The following is a 19,246-nucleotide window of genomic DNA, read 5'->3' on the forward strand; positions in this document are numbered from 1 at the left end:
GAAGTAACTAGAAAGAAATGAACCACTTAGAGTAAAGCAGTACAGAGCTTGCACTGTCTTCCCCATACAACCAGAAGGCGGAAGCAGAACTATATTAGGAAACTTGAGAAAGATCCCTCCCTAAGCTGGAAAGACATTCCAGTTCATATCTTTTTTCTTTAAAAAGACAGGTGTGGAACTTCCGTTCTTTCCCATCACAGATAGCCCAGCTCAACAGTAGAGGGTTGATAAGCCAAGGGGCGAGTCTTGAAAGTCAGTTGACGCTAGAACATGCTAAAAAAATAAATCATTATGGGGCTTCTGTAAGGAGAATAAGGTCTTTTGGCTACCCTTGCCATATACCTAACCTGTAATTCTCTGCAAGTTAGAAAAAAATATGTAGAAAGTTTTCAACTAGATGAGTCATACTCGAGTCATGTCTGTGTGACAAGAAATCAGAAGCTCTAATTCACGTCCGAAGTTGTATAAGGAAACAACAATACCAATACCATGAGAACTCGCCAGGCTGTTTTGCCACATATTAGACCTGGATGAATCATCTGGGACACAAAAAACTCTTTCCCTTATGCAAACGAATATAATGGAAAAAATCTATACGTGTATTTAAGATTAATAGTTATATCTGATCCCTTGATTTCCACAACTTTATTATGGATTTACTGTGAGGTAGTTTAGAGTGGTGACATTTCAGTTCTCTTCTGTAACTCAAAAGGTCTTTGCACTGTTATTCCAGAAACTCCTTACCTTACGATCTTTTTATTCCCGTATAGAAAAGAAATCTTGCTTTCTTCATTGTGTATATAGAAAGTGAACAGACATGCCTTTCCAGAACACCAAAGTATTAAGAGGCACAGATTTGTCAGGAAGCAAGGGAAGTGTAGGCAACACTGTTAGCAGTGGTCTAGAGGATACACAACTAGTTGTGTGATGCACAGCCACACTTCCACTCATCTCTGTCAAGGCTGGAATTGAGTCTGGTCCTGTGCTGAGGTAGAGAAGAACATCCTGTTTACCATATGCCCTTTTCTTGTCCGTTTACCATGGAAATTATGGCACAAGTCGTCAGGAGTACAAGAATGCTTTCACAGATTCACGGTATCTGTTATTTCCATTTACCTTGTAACTTCACTTGCAAAATGTACTCTTGGAATGGACAGTAAAAATAGCCAGTACATCTTGTTTTTACAAGCCATACTCAGGACACTGACAGTTATTTTTATTTTGCTGTTTTAAACCTTGAGTTATTCAATCAAAAAAATAAAAATAATAATAATAAAAAACCCTATGTCTGTAAATTTATTGTAAATGAGAACAGAATTAAATTTGATTTAAACCATTTTTACAGTTTTAGAAGGGGAGAAGAGAAAAGCATATTACAATTTTCTAGCAATATTTTTTTCTTTATATAAACTATGACATTGTCACAATGTAATTGATTAATCTGTCGTGAACTGTGCCTTTCTGTTTCATTCAGTGCTTCTAAGACTGCTTCTCTGGAGAGTACATAAAGTTTCCAGAGATCCGTTTTTGTAATCTTAAGTGGTTAGTCTTTCAGCTCCAGTGCTACCAGTGTGATTTTAATTTATCAATCTGCTGTTCAGTGGAATGCTGTAGAAACACTTCAAAGCCTAAACCCATCACTTATTCCTACACCTGTCAATGACAGTCTTCTGTACTTGTCAAACCAAGTTAAATGACACTCCTGCAATGTATACAATATTGCTAATAAATTGGATAATCAATCACATGTGCATGGTTTGACAGTAGTACCTTGAATACACTGAATTTAAAATGCATTTTTAAGAAGCAAGACTCATTATTCTTGTACTAGGAAAAAGAAAAAAAGAGAAGAAAAGAAAAACATATGGGCATCAAGAATTTCCTAGTCAATCTATACAATTAAAGGACACCTTGGGAAATGGTTCAGCCACTTGACACTGGAAAGCTTTTTCATTACCTTAGTATAATATGTTCCCATGAGAAACATAAGTAATTGGAGATTACTTTAGATGACAGAAAATAGTTTAACAGCCGGAGGAGAAAGGACAGGGAAACATTAAGTAGATTTATTCAGGTTTCTTTCTGTAGAAAAGCTACAATGCAGTATTTTGTTTCTAAAAACCATCAGGCTAACAATGTTAAGTATGGACTGTCCCTGCAGGCACAAGAAGTAGGTTTTTTTAGGAGCAATACTGAGCATTTAGTCATACAGAAAACTGTTTGGGCTAAATTTCACCTTGAACTCCTGGTATCACTCATGCTATTTGGCTGCCATAAATCACTCCCAGACCAGATGATCTCCAAAGTCTGAATATTAATCTTGATGTCTTCACTATCACATGCTTCACAAGCTTTCCTTAATCCTTTACAGGGAAATGTCTAAGGTACTTGATAGTGCATGGGCTGTTTTGAACATTTGCCCAGGTTTTGCTTCAAATTCAGGTTGGAGAGTGAATTCAGAAATTTCCCCAAAAAACATTTAATTGGGAAAATGGTTTGGGGGAGAGAGGACAAGCATAAAGAAGGGAGGTATCTGAAGATGAAAAAAATACAGCCTAATAATATTGCAGATAAATTCTGCCTAGTGCTTCCAGAAAGATACTTTGATGGGTACAGGAAATGAAGTACTGTGTGTTAGCCAAACTACTTTATGTACACAAGTCTTGCTTGGGCAAAATGTACCTCTTTGGACTAAGATTTCCCAAAAGCTTTTCATTTTTACAGAAAAAAAATAATAATAATAATAATCTCCATTTACAGTACTACATTCCTTTCTGTACTTTTTAATATCTGATTCAACATCTTCCCACCTCAGAAAAGTAAATAAATAAACAAAAAATCCAAAACAACATCAAAAGAAAATAGATACTATCTTGCACTTATTAATTGAATGAACACACAGGATAAGAATAATATTTTATTAACTTATCTTTACAAAACTATTGTGAAGATTGATCTGTAATCAAAATATCCTAATCGTAGGTTATATCCAGTTATTTGGCATTTTGGGACAAGTGTTTAGGGGTTAAGGTGGTATTTTTTTATTTTTTTTTAACCATACATATTTGCCATTATAACTGCAATATGGAAATGAATGTCCTCCTCTGGCTTCCTCTTTTTTTTTTTCTTTTTTTTTTTTCCTGTAAACCTACAAGAATTTGTTAGCTGAAGGAATCACTGACAAAATTTGTCAGCAACAAGCAGACTCTGGAGACTATTGTCTTTCTCTGCAGAATATACAGCCTAAACTGCAAAACAAAATGTCCTTTCAATGCTACCAGCATCTTCAGCCTTAACTAAAATTAAGATTGGATTATTTATAAATTAAAGGTGGGATTCAGCCCACACATTCCCCTAGCTTTGGAATCTTAGTGAGTTTATCAATTAACATGTTAATTAACATAAATTAAATTCTTTGGGGAATGTGGGTAACCATCCACTGAAAAGTGGCCTGAAGTCTCTGCTTTTTTTTTCAATAACTCACTGAAGTCATTACCATCTGACTGATTTTCTAACAGGAAAATTTTCATTTCCCATTGCTTATTCCCCAAATCATCTAGTTATGCCCTCTTCAACTCTTTTTTTTTTTTTTAATATCATGCCAGTTTAGACTGATTCACTTTTGCACTCAACAGGAGCAATTTCTAACACTCTTTTTACATGATAAGAGAAATGATTTTACAAGTGACTGGAATACTAGTTTCAACCATTACATTGATATGTGTCTCCTAAAAAGAATTTGATTGAAGGAATATTGCTTTTGTATTTAATATTTTTATCCAGCCCTGACAACAGAGAAGCAACTGACAGTGGAAATGGTGATAGTACTGTCAATTGAATTAAGATATATTATGCCTGGTTTGTCAACATTTATGATTTACAAATAAATCTCTGTACCTGTGGAAAGAAAAAGTGATATTAGCTAAGGGTGACTCACATGCAAGACAAAATATCTTGTTGCCATGAAAATTGCATAAGCTCTTTCTGCTGTTCTGCATTAACTCTTCTAAAAGCAGAATAACTTCACTGCAGTTAGTTACACTAACTAGTGCTGGGAGCAAAGTAGATTAAAACAGGGTGTGACTGTTAGTTTGTAAACATCTACCGTGGGCATACAACAAAGAATGCAAGAAAGGTTATACTGTGACAATATATTTTCAATATACAATATCATCAAATAAAGATATAACGTCTAGAAGTTTATTTCAGAGATGCAAAAGCATAATTTTGCATTTGCCTAACTGACATATGCACCTGCAGGTGTGCGTAGGACAGTTGAATGTATACAGCATTATAGCTCTGAAAATCTGGTCTTTGGGGAATGCTTTATTCTTCAGGCACACTGAATTTAAAGCAGGCTAATAGTTAAGTGAGATGAAGCTAAAAGGGACAACTTGTACAAGATTGTCTTGTTGATACTGGGTCAGAAAAAGCAACTATGACTTTTGCTTAACAGAAACACATTTTATTGATGAGTTTTTCTTGCCTCAGTGTGACCATTAGGATGCCTTACTGTCTTCTGCCTTAATAGTAGCAGCATGCACACAGGTCTGCTGCTAAAGCTGCAGAGGTGTCATGTTTGTGGGTAAGTAATCTGACTGTTTACAGCGCCATTATGAAACTGCTGACTCCACCAGTTCACAGGCTCGTTTAAACCTTTCTCTGCTTCCAACTTGCTGAGTGTTTGGTATTCCACACTGCACGAGTGATTTCCTGCAGCCTGCGTAACGCAGGTTGGTGGGTTGCTAAGGAATTACTCTCAAGAGGTTAAAAGCCCTGCAGTCACCTTGATCTCAGTGCCCGTGATTATCTGTGCTAATTTTCTGCTTCATTTTTTATACCACAGCACTGACCAAAGCTTATGTCTGTCCCTTGGCATACGTAAGTGCAAATAATTACAGCTGTACATAGAGAGATGTACTAGTTGCTTTCACAGTGTAATTTCTTCAGCATATTATTACAAGTGAAGCATCATCATTCCACTTAAAAAAAATAGATAAAAGGACATTGATGTTGGTTTGAAAATCAGAAGAGATTTATTTCTTCTAGGTCATCCATTTGGGATTCTTTTCTTTGTCTCTGGCTCACAGCCTTTACAGTACACTTGCAAGACAACTGCTTCACAATGAAGAGCACTAGGAGTTGCCTTTATAAAACCCCAGACCTCTAACAGTTTCACATGATGTCTTGTATCCATGGGCTGTTAACCCAGCAGTCAAAGCAAAGGACACTTAATCCGAGTTAACGCTGCTGCTGCATTGCCTGTGCTGCCACTTCTGCAGGTAAAGTTTCAGAGAGGGAGAAACAGATCTAGACCATGAGTATAATCAAGGATCCACAACAAGATTTTCCAAAGCTTTAGACCTACCCTCCTTTACCTGTCTTATTCCATAAGGACGAGCACTTACAGACAAGGTTCTACAGTGCTATTCTCCTTCCATCATTCTAATGGATAGCATAGAAGGATAAATGTCTTATCTCCAAGACCAATTCAGTCACCTTTCTTTAAGAGAACTAATGAGAAAGGGAAAGAAAGAAGTGAACCCTTTGCTCTCTTGAGAGTTCACAGTAGTCCATTCACATCTGCTATCCTGACCTTGAGGGTGAAGAAGCTGGTGCCACTACTTTGCCAGTGGTCCCAGATAAGGAGTCACTTTGTGTGCAGAACTGGCTCTCTCCTGCTCCACATGAACAGCATTTCCACACAGAAATGCCTTTTGCCAATGCAAAGAGTTCCTGAGTGACCTGTGGGGAAAGCAGAAAATCCCTTCCCACCTCCTACTAGAGTCCCCACACCCATGTTGTGGGACATGGAATTTAATCAGCAGGAACTCCTTGAATTGTGAAGAAGATTTCACTTACAATAAACTCAGAGTAGAAAAGGAATGAAACCAACACCTGTTAGCCTGTTAACTGGGCTAGCAGGTCACACTGTTATAAGCCACAGTATGTTTGAATTTCATATCCCAATCAGAGGGTACTAATTTTTTGGCAGAAAGATGAATAGGATAAACAAATTGGGTAATGTTTGCTGCAGCTGAAGACATGGGTATGCTCATTTCAGAGATTTACTGCCATGCAACATTCAGAAAACCTACAGTTACTTCTTATCTTAGTAGCAATAGATGCTACTGAAATAAACCATACAAAAATGCAGAGCAGCTTAACTTTAAAGTTAGAGGCAACATCTGTATTACAGTCATTTAGATAGCTTCTCCTGTAAAACACTTAATGAAAACTGCTGGGGTTTCTCCACATGAAAAATAAAAACATAATCGTAATCCTCCTCTTCCACATTTGTTGCAGCCTTTAAAAGTTTTTATCACACAATGAATGTTAATAAGCAACATGTCTCTGGGCAAACGTAATAACAGTATCAGATGCTTGTGAAGCAATGAAATATTTTTAGAAGGCAATGGATATAGGCAACCTATGAAAGTTTGCAAAAATTCATAGATTACATTGCCATGTGATAATCAAATTCCAAAAAGTGCTACTTTTTTTCTGGTCCCACAGATAACATTAGACCATTTGGAGAATGATGGGTTGAAATTGTCACTGATAAAGCTGAAAGAACATAAAGTGGTTGATTTTCAAGGCAGAAGTTACCTGAACAGGGAACAGGACAAAAGAACAAAATTCTTAGGGGCTGATTGATGTGCAAAACTGCTTCTCTTAAAAGAGAAGTATTATTTCAAATTTTACACTAAATTAAAAAATAAAATGTGCTAAGCCACATTTTTCAATATAAAAATACTGTACATGAGGAATACTGTGTGACAGGATCTCCTCAAGGGCAGAGTGTGAGGAGGAGGTAAGGAAGGAGAGAAACATTTGGTTACCATACCAGAAACTCCTTCCTGCATCTTCTCTAATGAAAATACCCAGACAACAGCATCCAAAATTTCTACTATCTACTCTCATCTGTGAAAACTTCCCCCAATCACTCAACCCCCTCTCAAGCCTATTGACTTTTTTCCTAGCCCACTTAGATCTCTGCCTGAGACCTCCCACCCTGCCATGTCCCTCCAGTGCCACTGTTCCCAGGAATGTGAGACTTTGAAATTTCTCTGTCATGGTATTTTGCATATGAAAAATGTAATACTACAAAAGCCAAGTGAAAGGCCAGCCTTATTCTGTCCTACCACCCAGGGCTGAGTTTCCACAGAAAAGTATAGCTGCCCTTCAACCTTACATCAGTTGATAAGAGAATTATTGTTCATTGGCTTCATGGTCTTTAACCTTGAAAATTTGAATTTATTTCATCTTTATGCAAATAAAATTAATGTCACTCCAGGTGAAAGGTTTCATGTGACATGCCTTTTAAATTTAATCTTTTTTCTTCAAGCTGTCTGTCTTCTTCTACTTAAAAATACAAACTGAATATTAAGTACAGGAATTGCAGCTAAAGAAAAACATTAGCAAACTGTGAATAGACGTAAATAAAATCGTAGCTTTACTACCTCTTAGTTCCATGTGGACAGGCTGTGGAGTGAAAGACAAAATAAGAATTGTTGCATAGTTTAGGGAAAATTTTGCTACAGTTGTTTTAAGGTAAAATACAGAAATGTGATTGTTATACAAGATCTAAAAACTATTACTTAATGTTATTTTGGTTTCTTCACCACATTCAGCTTACCTTCTATGTTCTAGTCTCCCAAGGCTGTTTTATTTAGTGAGTATTTCATGTAAAATGCATGTAGAGTTTTTCTTTCTCAAATAATTTACTGACAGGACTACAGTCATCTTCTCATCTGATGAGTGTGATGATCTTCAGTGCTGGTCCAGCATTATGTGGGTAGACAGCATGACTTACCCTATCATTAGAGGCTTGGGCACATGCATCCAAGGCGGAGGTGGAAATTGCCCCTCATATCTTGCTCCTTTGGTGGGTGTTTTTTTGAGTTTCAGACAAGGCAACCCCAAGATGAAATAATAACTGAGGTAATTTAAGCCTGAAAACCATTTTTTTTCCTTTTTAAGCAGTCAGCCTCTGAGACATAGCAAAGGGAATGAAAGGGGAAAGAAACTTTATGTTATGAGGGAAAATAAACCCAAAGAACTTCAGAATTCTTGACCTATACTTTAAATTGTGCACTAAAGAACAACAACAACAAAAAAGTTGAAGACATCTTGTTCAATATTGAAGAGCAGAAATTAACCAGAAGTCCATTCCAGTTGAAGACACACTTTGATAATATGTAGCTACCACCATTCACCTCCCTTTATTTTCAGTGAATGTTTTCCTCTCTGCTTTTTCCTTCCTTCCTCTCTCCTTTCTACTTTTCTTTCTTATTTAAATTTTGTCCTTTTTTGTGATATTTTCTTTCTTCATGCCTCTCATGCCTTAATATTCATAATTGTCTTACTCAAGCAAGTGAAAAACATGGTTTCTCTTCCTACTCCTTAATCAGGCAAAGTACAAATCCCTTGTGACTTTTCAGTGCAGACCATTTATTTTTAATTCTCTTTTTGGTTGTGTGAGATAGACTTCATTGCTATTTCTTTACCATAAAGGGAGAAAGTGAATAATGGAATGCAAACATAGGAAGAACAATGCAGGATCAACTTTGCAATTGACAATGTTAAAAAAAAAAAAAAAAAGGTTTCCTCTGGACTTTTCCAATTTCCTACTTATATCTGTTTACCTTGAAGGTGCCTTTTTTACCCAGACTGGTATGTGTATTCCCTTCTGAACATGAGGAAAGGTGTCTCTAATACTTTTTGCTTGCATCATTCATTTTCCTAACTTTTTTCCTTTTCTTTTTATAATTGTTTAAATCTTCACAGATGAAAGATTTGGTGAACTCAAGGATCAGTAGTCCAACCATTTTAATGGTTTTCATGAATCAAATTCATTGTTTAATCTCTGTCCTTGCCTACTCACTCTTACCAATCTTTCACATATTTAACAATCTTCCTACACCACTGACTATGCTATGTTAGCCCAGCAAAAAAGAGGGCTTCAGTATTAGAGTGCTCACTTCATTTGATCACTCAGAAAATTACACTATAATGATCCTCTAATTACAGAGCTTTGTGCTGTGTTAAATCCTTTCTATATACTGTTTTCACTATTCTGCTTGCCCCAGACATTTCCAAATTCCATTGGAATTTGGAAATTTCCCATTTCCAAATTTACTACATAGACAACAGCATTGGCAAACATAATGCAGTGTTTGGTTGAGGAAAAGTGAAAGGACTTTGAAAAATGACTTGGAATGTGAGATTAGGCCATTACCACAAATGTTTTAACCAATGCATATTTTTCTATAAGTCAGTTCATTCTTCTTTTTCTATGTTTTTCCACAGGGGTTATGTCTTTGACTATGATTACTACAGAGATGATTTCTACAATAGGTATGTGTGGTTATATTTTTGTACATCCTACACCATTTCTATTGTTTGTTTATAATGTAATCACATCATTTGGTTAGGTAGGTCTGTTTTGATTTTACAGATTATTCATTTCATCATTTCTATTGTGTATCAGAAGAGGATTATCTGAATATATCACAAACAGAGAAGATTACCACCCAAAGTCTGCTCATTAAACAGTTCTTTTGTTATTAGCTTTCTCTGAGAGATTCTGGGGCATTTTCTGTGCTGAAAAAAATTAATGGTAGCTTAATTGCTTACTGTTTCTTCCTACAGAATTCTTCCAGGCTTACTTTCTCTGGAGCATATAACAGCTGTAAAATTTGTCAGTATTGATGCTCATGTCTTTTTCTTTCATCCATGTGTATGAAAAGATGTAGACTGTCTCCTGAAATATGTGTTTTTTCAAGCATCATCCAAGAATGTTTAGAAGTCTAGGAGGACCTTGAGGGTAGTGAGAACACAAGTTGAACAGCATGTATATTTCCATAGGAGGAAAGGGAGTGTGGATACCTGAGCAGTTGGAGACTCGTGCTTTGAGTGTGTTCACACAGCCTAGCTCGGCGCTGTAGAAATATTATTCATTCAGATATAGCAGAATCACCAAAACAAAGGTTTAACATGCATGGCCACAGATAACCAACTCCTGATCCAGCAATGTTGCATCTCTGCATTACAGTAGCCTGGTTTAGCATAGGCCAAATGAGTTGGAGGACAACACAACATTGCTCCACCAACCTGAAATCTGAGATTTCTTTTACATGTTACAGCAGACAACAGCAGAGGTTTACACCCTTTACACCAAATTAAGTTGTCGTGTGCTACGTACCTTTCTCCTTAGAAACATGGTAGAAAAAGTACAGAAACAATATATTTTTTGTTTGTTTGTTTGTTTTCTGGGATTTATTTTAATTCAAGCCACTTGATCCATTTTCTTGTATAAATAGCTATGCTCACCTTGGACAGAGCTAAACAGAGTGAGCTGGTTTTTTTTTACACATGGAGTAAAAGCAATTAACTCCATTTAATCCTGCTGAGTCCAGCCTTGACAGTAGGAGTAGCTCCTCTCCCAAAGGAAGTTAACTTCCACAGGCTTGTGTTTACTTTCCCCAAGGTTGCTTCTCTGAATTTTATCAGTGGATTTCCAGGTACTTTAGGTCAGAAAAGGGTGGCAAACCTGGTTACTGTTGTGAAATAAAATCTGTATGAAGACAGACAAGATCAGGACTGCACAATTTAGAAGGTGGGGGGAGAACAGGCATTTTGTATGCATATCAGTGATTATTGAGACAAAGTATAATTTTTGAACTGAATCACAGAATCACAGAATCACAGAATCACAGAATCACAGAATCACAGAATCACAGAATCACAGAATCACAGAGTGGTTTGGGTCGGAAGGGCCATTAAAAAGCCTCTAGTTCCAATCCCCTGGCCATTGGCAGAAACATTTCCTGGTTACTCAAAACCCTGTCCAACATGAACTTTAATTCCAGGGAGGGGGCATCCACAACTAGTCTAAACCTACACTTTTTAAATTTAAAACTGTTACCCCTCATCCTGTCACTACACTCTCTGATAAAGAGTTCCTCCCCATGTTTCCTGTAGGCATGCTCCCCATCAAGAAATGAGCATTTCTGTTAATCTTTTTCTCATATTACAAGCACAAGAGCAGGCAGTGTACTTCAAAACTGATAAAAGGATCTTTTTAAAGAGAGCATATCATTGAAATATGTAGAACTTCATGCAATAAAATGCCAAGACCAAAAGCTTTGCATAATTTCAAAATAAAAGTCAAAATAGCAATACTAGATAACAGTCCTTTTTCACATTTCAAAAAGGAAACAGTTTTTCATTGCACTGCATTATCTAAACACAAACTATTGAAAGCTAGAAAGAAAATCATATTAAAAATATATATAAATCAACTTACATTTCTTCTGAAATATTTTGTTCCATTCATGTCAAACGGGAGACTGTGACCAACCTGATCCAATATAATAAAAAATATGAGTGACAACAAACCATAATATTTCTTCAAAAATTAAAAAAAAAAAAAGTGTTCATATTCAAACAGAATTTTTTAGTTATGCTTGCAATAGCTAGAAACTGCTTATTTAGTCAGAATATTCAAGGCCATGATGTTCAAGTTCAATGGGAGAGACAGGACCTTTATGACATGTTGTAAGTAGCTATGTGAAAGAAAAGATTTTGTACTGTCTGCAGGATTATGATACAGACAACGGAAAGGTTCACAGGATTTAAACAATAGGTGTTTACTTGACCGAAAAAGGGATAGAAGACTTGATTTTTCTTCCTGATCCATATGCTATTAGACAGTATGGTAGAGAGAATTTCTCTCTCTGAGTTTCTTATGTGTCTGTTTTCAAATATGTTTCTATTGTATCTATCCACCCGGTAGGGGGACAGTGTTTAGAAATGTGGATATTAAACATACAGTTATAAATCTGTGAACAGAAAAAAAGATATTTCCTGAGAATATTGCTTGTCCCTCTACTGTAGTTTCAGAACTGTAAACCTTCACGTTCTAAATTTTTTCTCCTGATTTGTGTTCATCTTTCATGTTCTAAACAAATCTGTAGATTTAATTGCTTTTTCTGTTGCCTTTGTTTTCTTCTGTGCAGATTAATCAACAGCTGTTGATAACTGTGTTTTCAGGATTGGGTTCCCATTCTGCTTGGGAACACTAGTTGATGTTGGTTATAGAGCATCTTCTAGTGACTGTAGTGGTAATTCTCTGAATACATACTTACTACAGTGGTTTTGGTTTGAACAAAACTAACTTTTTTATTATTATTAGCTGTGCTTTAGTATTTCAGTGATTCTAGATCAATTCATTATCCAATAAAGAGAAGATGATGGGCCTTCATTTCTGTCAATTCTAATGGATATACAGTTCCCTCATTAGAAACTGCAGGATATTTCTTTATGGTTATGGTCAACTTCCAAAAAGTTCATTTATTTTTCAATCTATAAGGACAGCAGATAGATAGAAAAGTAGAATCCAAGCCATGCATGTAATAAAGGAGCTGAAATGTGACTACAACAAAATGTGCTGCTATTAGTTGTGCGTGATGAAATGATTTGGACCTGTGGAAAGCAGGTTATGGATTTTCCATAGGGCAAATAACAGAGTCCCATGGAGCACCCTTCATTTAAATGATGCAAAATCTGAGCTATGCACTGGGCTGTGACTAAAATACGAATATAGCACTTAATGTGCATAGGTCCTTGAAGTCTAGTTTGACTGTGATATAAAGTGATTATGATCTTAAAGGGTAATTTTCTCAAAGATAATAAGAAAATTTAATTGACAAGGCTTCCATGACATGAAACCACAGAAGGTTTTATGGAGTCCAGCTGACTTCATCTTTTCTAGGTTGTTTGATTATCATGGCCGTGTCCCTCCCCCACCCCGTGCAGTGATACCACTGAAGCGTCCTCGTGTGGCTGTGACAACAACTCGCAGAGGCAAAGGGGTTTTCTCCATGAAAGGAGCATCACGATCCACCTCAAGTGGGGCTTCTTCCTCAGGATCCAAATGTGAGTTGTTCATATGAGTTGGATTTTATTGACACAGTGATCATATTAATTTCTGCAAGCAGACAGCTTCCAATATATACCACTTTTGTAGTTATTTCTTAGACTTAGCATGTAGTTTGAAAAACTTGTTTAGTTACCAAAGGTGCCCCACCTTTCCTGCAAGTCAAAGAAAAAATTGGTGTAACTTTTGAAGGAAATCCTGTCAAAAACCTGTGATCCTTGGCCTCGCTTACTTGGCCTCAGAAGAAGCCTGTTTAAGATCTCCTATAATCCTGACTGTTTATGCACCATGAGGTCTTGTGAACAGATGATCATAAAGCAAAGCTAATAATCTTGTTATAGACAGACCGAGGCACACTGCTTTTTGTTGAGATGTGAGGGTTGTTTCCACTCATATGAGATGCGTGGAGGGTGGCCTGGGGCTGGGGAAGGAGGGAGGTTGGGTTGTATTTTTTTTTGCCAGTGTTTCCTTTGAAGGTAGAAAAGGCAAAATGTATTTGCCTGTTCTACAAGGGAGTGCAAAATAAGATTGACAATTTGGGGTTATTCAACCCCTTCTTAGCAAGTTGGCCTTAGAAGAGCTGTTGAACAGCAGGTATTCCCTCCTACATTCTCACCTACCTCCCCACCCTGTAGTATCTCCCAGGAACTTCATTTTCCTCTCCGTGCATCTTTCAGCACCCACCTGTCTTCCCCTGCCCCTTATGTGGAGTGATACTGCCCTTGGAAGCGTCACTGGAAGAGGAAGAGAAAGATCAGGTAGGGATCAGATATTAGAAAGAATGAAGGGACTTCAATAAGGCACTTGCAGTACCAAACTGGCCAAACAGTACCAACGAAAGTATCATGCTGTTTTACACACAAGCATAAAGTGAATCCACCAACAGTACACCTTTATGGAAAAGGGGATGATTATGGCATCAAGATGAGATAATTATATACTCTGAATGAATAACCTATCCAAATCTCACACACTAGCATCTAACAAAGAAAACAGAACTCTAGTGAGTCCACTAGGATCTATTCTTGATTCTGTTGTATGAACTGATGATATTGAAGACCTTGAAAGAAAATGTGTAATAAATATGCATGTGGCTGAAGGAATGGAAGGAATGGATAAGCAGAGAAAGAGTAAGAGAAAAAGATGATGCTGTACACTGGGAACAGGGAGCTCAGGCCACTTCTTGGAAGGGATGACGTTCTGGGAAAGAGGATCTGTTGTCTTGACAGTTGAATCACACACAAGTCTCTAGGGAATGAACTAGCTAGATGTCTGTTACCAACAGTGGGAGCTTTGATACCTAGCATGCAGGAAAACATAAATCTAGGTGTTGTATTATAAAGCTCACTCGCACCCTAAGGGGTTGTCTGTGAGTGGTAACGCTTCCTTTGTTCTCTGGAGAACGAACATATGTCTAGATCGTTTTCATACACATCTTGAATGAATACACTTGTTCATTTACATTCTTTTTCATTCCTCAAATACTGAAATATGATTCCTAATATCAATTTAAATGAAAGCGTACAACTCAAGATCTTCACTTTAGTAGATATAAAATTTAAATTATTTTGCTAGTCTTTTCCACGCCTTGAGTCTTTGGATTTTTCCAGAGTGAATCAAAGCTTTAGTAAGTATATACAGTTATAGATTCACTCATTACAACTCCTTTGTTCATTTTTTACCAATGTTTTATCCGCATGAAAAGTTAGTAGTAACAATGCATTTAATTCACTACTTGTACTAAAGGGTGGTCTAATAAGAATGGGCTTTTTGAACAAACTTTGTCTCAAAGAAGATGAATTATTTTCAGATTTTTTTTATATATTTTTTTTCCTTGTTGTCTAGAACAAGAATAACTACAGGATACTTCTAGAGAGCCAAAGACCTTAGTGTATCTCAAGAGATATCACGGAAATGTCTCACCTAGAAATCTGGATTTTCATTGTAATGAATGTGACACAGCATTTTACATTAACGTATAGATATCTGCTCCTGAGAATAATCATCAAATTTGCTTTAGTACTCATCCTGCATTTCAGAAAATATTTCATAGTCCTATGTCAGGGATTAAATAGTGTTTACTGCAGATTGCAGGATTCAACCTTAGTGCAAGTATGAGTACCCAAAGCTACTTCCTGTAAAAACTCCCAGACATTGCCTGTGCAACATGACGGATGTTGACTGCAATCAGGAGTTTGGAGATCCCAGCAGGCAGTGTTGTGCCTCAGTGAAAGTAACCTTTAGTGTATGCAGTTGTTATGTGAATCTTGTCAGTCTTACATCTCCAAGTGACAAGATCATCTTTGTGTCCGGGTCTTAACACTGAAAGGAGAGCTGCAAGTTGCATCACTAAAAACATGGGCCTTCATTTTGACCCCTGATGAGTTCACCCTCAGTTCTTTACAATGGCAGTTGGAACACAACTGCAGAGAACGTTTATTTTGCTGGACAAAATGAAAGAAAATACTCTTTTTGCATGCAGCACACCTGAAAATAAATTGGTTGGTTTTTGTTTTGTTTTGTTGTGTGTTATTTTTTTAAAGAAAAGTAAGGCTCACAGTATACTGACTTTCATGCTTGATTTCCCCATAGAATTATATCACTGCTTGTCAAGTCCAACCAAACCATCTTAAAGGTAGAAACAGGATTTTGTTGACTTGGGCAAGAATGTAATCAGCTTATTGTAAGACGTTTATCGGAGAAATAACCAAGCTATTCCCTGAGGGGCTTCAAACTAGAAAGCAGAGAATGTATGCCATTTATAGGAAAAGTTTGTTATAATGAATTGTGGGATGAAGCAGGTTTTATTTTTTTGCCTCTTACTCTACAGTGCTAATATGAACCCCTTGAACTAATGCACTGTTGATTCTAATTGTAATTTATTGCTAAATACATAAAGGATCTCTTCAATAAGAATAAATGTAGTTTGTGGGAAGGAAGCTATTTTTGTCTTTAATGACATTCAAGGCCAAATCCAACTTAATGACACATTCCTATGTCAAAATGGCGTTGCATATGCTTGAAAGATTTCACCCCCAAATAGCAAAACTCTCGTGAGATCACATGCTTTAATAGAGTTTTCAGGTTTGAGTAGCAATCTCATAGGCATAGCTGCTTTCCACACTCAAGCTGGATCCAGAAAATGAACCCATTTATGTAGTAGTAAATGTCAGAGCACAGTGGACCCCTCTGTGAAATCAGCAGAATTAGAATGACTTATTTCTGAAAACCAGCAATCCAAAGACAGAAGTTTGTTGCCATACACAACAAAGATCTTACAAAAGTATAATACCAAAAATGCCTTTTTCACTGATAAGAACATCTGTGAAAATAATGTCTGCCAGTGCAGTAAATTATTTTTCTACCAAGAAGGGACAATATGTGTGCTGAGTTTGCTTCCAAAACACAAAATAAGTTAGGAGGATTCGATTTCATTTTTGAATCTATGCTTGTTCTAGGATTAGTTGACAACATTTTCTTTTCTTTTTAACTCCAAAAATAGAAAAAATAAACAAATCAATCTTTTCACATTATCAGAAGAAACTCATAAAGTAAAACACACTGGTGTGGAAACTACACGTGGTAGTTTTTCACATAAATGGTATGAAGCAACAGATGAAGATAGTTAGCACTCAAAAAAATGCTCACTTGTTCTGACAACATAGAAACTGATGCTCTTGGAGTATACACTTTTTTTTTAATGCACCTGAAAACAAGAGGAAAACAATAATCTATTTTTTTTTATTATCTTTGTGCATGAGATTAAGGAGTAGATACAGAAGAGGTTACAATATGTGCTGAATTATTCCTTAAAATTAATTAATTTTTACTTTTATAGTTTATGTTTAACTTCATCAACTAACCCATTTTTCAATGAAATCTGAAGTCATATTATATGATAAAGCATTTTATATTAAACTTGAAGAGCTCAGATAAAAATATATGACATTTCTTTCCAAAGAAAACTGAATCATGCTTTGTGGGTGAATCAATTTTTATGTCAAAAAAAAAAAAAAGTTTCACAAATATTACTGTAATTCAACAGGAGCACTTTCATTTCTAAAAATATAACTGTCCTCAATTTTAAATCTCTTTGACCTGGGTGCAGCTTGTCTCTTTTACTGCAAGATGTTTAAATGAAAGATGCATTCTAGAAAACTCTTATATTTATAGCAGAGGACTGGAAAGGGTTACTGAAGTAACTTCCTTGCTTTTTTAAGAAACTACACCATCTAATCCTTTCCAAACAAATTAAGCTTCACCTTAAAGACAGTTGGGGTTTAGGTTTTTCTATTTCTGTTTCTTCTCACCTCCAGCTTAAATTTTTTTCTCATTTGTTCATATCCATGTGCTGTGCCAACACTGTCTTAGCTTAAAAGTTTTATTCTTTCATGTTCTTCTGTCTCAGGCAAACACACAAAGTTCTGTCACATTACAGGTTTTCCATTCCTGTGGTCATCTTCATGGGCCTTCTCCCCACATATCTGCTAGAATTCAGTGTTTCAGTCTGTATGTGGTATTCCAGATAAGCTCTCACCAGGTCTACAATGGCATTGATATTTTCCAATCTTAAGAAACACATTGTTTTACACATCCTAGTATTGCATTTTCTTTTTCATGGGTGCCTTATGATAGCCTACTGTCAACCTGAGATTACAATTATACCCAAGGTTAATTCTGTTACTGTCTTTTTCAGCTGATGAGTTTTCATGTTAAGAGCAAGAGTTCCACTGTTAGTCAATCAAGTGCAGATTTTTTTCAGTGCAATTGAATTTCATCTTTTTTCTACTGTAGCATTCCTTAAAATCACCTGATTCATTCTTCCATTCCAGTTTACTCTGAATAAATATCTTCCAATTTCCTGTCATCAGCAAATTTTATTTGTTTAGTTATTTTTTTCTTCAGTTTTTTGAAGATTTTTAGCTATTCTGATGTCAGTGCTTGAGGAATTGCATCAATATATTTTTCCCTTTCAATACATGCATTTTTGTCATCTGCTGACCATTGCTTATCTGCTCATATAGAAACAAATGTAAGCTCCTTTATTTTCCTGTACTTTAACTAAAAAGCAGATGAGCAAACACTTTAAATATATGCATCTCTGTTCTTATGTTTATGACCTACTTCTTGCATGAGATCAGTCTGAAAAAAAATTAAATGAAAATCAGTTAAAGTTTAATGGATAATTTCCATACTCAAAGCAAGACACCTGAGGTACAGTATTTACAGTCTTTAGATTTTGGCTGTGTTATAACACTGCGCTTAAAGACTCTACAATTATTCTCAAGCTCTATACCACAGAATCACAGAGACACAGAAACACAAAATCACAGAATGTCTGAGGTTGGAAGGGACCTCTGAAGGTCATCTGGTCCAAACCCCCTGCTCAAGCAGGGCCACTTACAGCAGGTTGCTCAGGACCATGTCCAGATTACTTTTGATGATCTCCAAGGATGGAGACTCCACAACCTCTGCTGGTGTCTGACCATTCCCACAGCAAAACTAACAAACTACACAAATTAAATAAAAAAATAAAAATTAATTAAATTAATTAATTAATTAAAAAATAAAAATAAAAGGAAAGAAGGGGGGAGGATTTTTTGTGTAGAGGGAATGTCATGTGTTTTAATTTGTGCCAATTGTCTTTGTCAGTACAGCAGTACTGTGAAAAGTTTGGCTCCTTCTTCATTTTCTCTTGCACTGGGGAGCCCAGAACTGGCCACAGGACTCCAAATGTGGCCTTATCAGTGGTGAGTGGAGGGGAAGGATCACCTCCCTCAACCTGCTGGCAACACTCCTGCTGGCGCATCCAAGGATATTAATGGCCTACTTTGGCATAAAGGTGCATTGCTGGCTAATGATAACTTGGTGTCCACTCAGACCTTAAAGTTCTTCACAACTTGTCTTTAGTAATCTCTGTTTACTACAGAAATACCTAGTGCAATGTAACTGAGAGTGGAATTTCTCTTGGAGAATGATTTTGAAGATTTGCACAGTTCCCTGAAAATTAAGAGGATAAGTGACTCGAATAACTACATTCACATTGTAAGGTTGGAACTGGGGTGGACATTTGGAACTTGGTATGGATTTGTTGAAAATCTGTCCCCTTTTTTCTTTCAGTCCTTTTTAACATTAACTTGAAGTGATTCACTGTATAATGGAATCTCCTATTTAATAACCTTATTTAATGTAAAAAATAAGTTGCAGATTCAGTGTCCAGAATTTATGCAAATACTTTTGGCATTAGGGGAATCTTGCAGGAAAAAAGTGGTAGCAATAATGCTCCTCTGCAGTTTTTAACAT

General features: G+C 36.4%; 1 protein-coding gene across 11 annotated transcripts in view; it reads left to right on the forward strand.

Annotated features, from left to right (window-relative positions):
• The window catches only part of RALYL (RALY RNA binding protein like), a 421,742-nt gene that overhangs the window by 373,283 nt on the left and 29,213 nt on the right, over positions 1-19,246 (forward strand). For 8 of the 11 annotated variants that reach the window (XM_080579001.1, XM_080579003.1, XM_080578998.1 and 5 more), the window contains 3 exons: positions 9,313-9,360; positions 12,779-12,942; positions 13,621-13,701. In XM_080579001.1, coding sequence (XP_080435127.1) covers positions 9,313-9,360; positions 12,779-12,942; positions 13,621-13,701 — 293 coding nt within the window. The remainder of the gene's footprint in view (positions 1-9,312; positions 9,361-12,778; positions 12,943-13,620; positions 13,702-19,246) is intronic. The other 3 variants (XM_080579006.1, XM_080579000.1, XM_080578999.1) reach the window with 1 other exon arrangement.

This window comes from Anser brachyrhynchus (genome assembly GCF_964034855.1).
Source record: "Anser brachyrhynchus genome assembly, chromosome: 2".
Taxonomy (NCBI): domain Eukaryota; kingdom Metazoa; phylum Chordata; class Aves; order Anseriformes; family Anatidae; genus Anser; species Anser brachyrhynchus.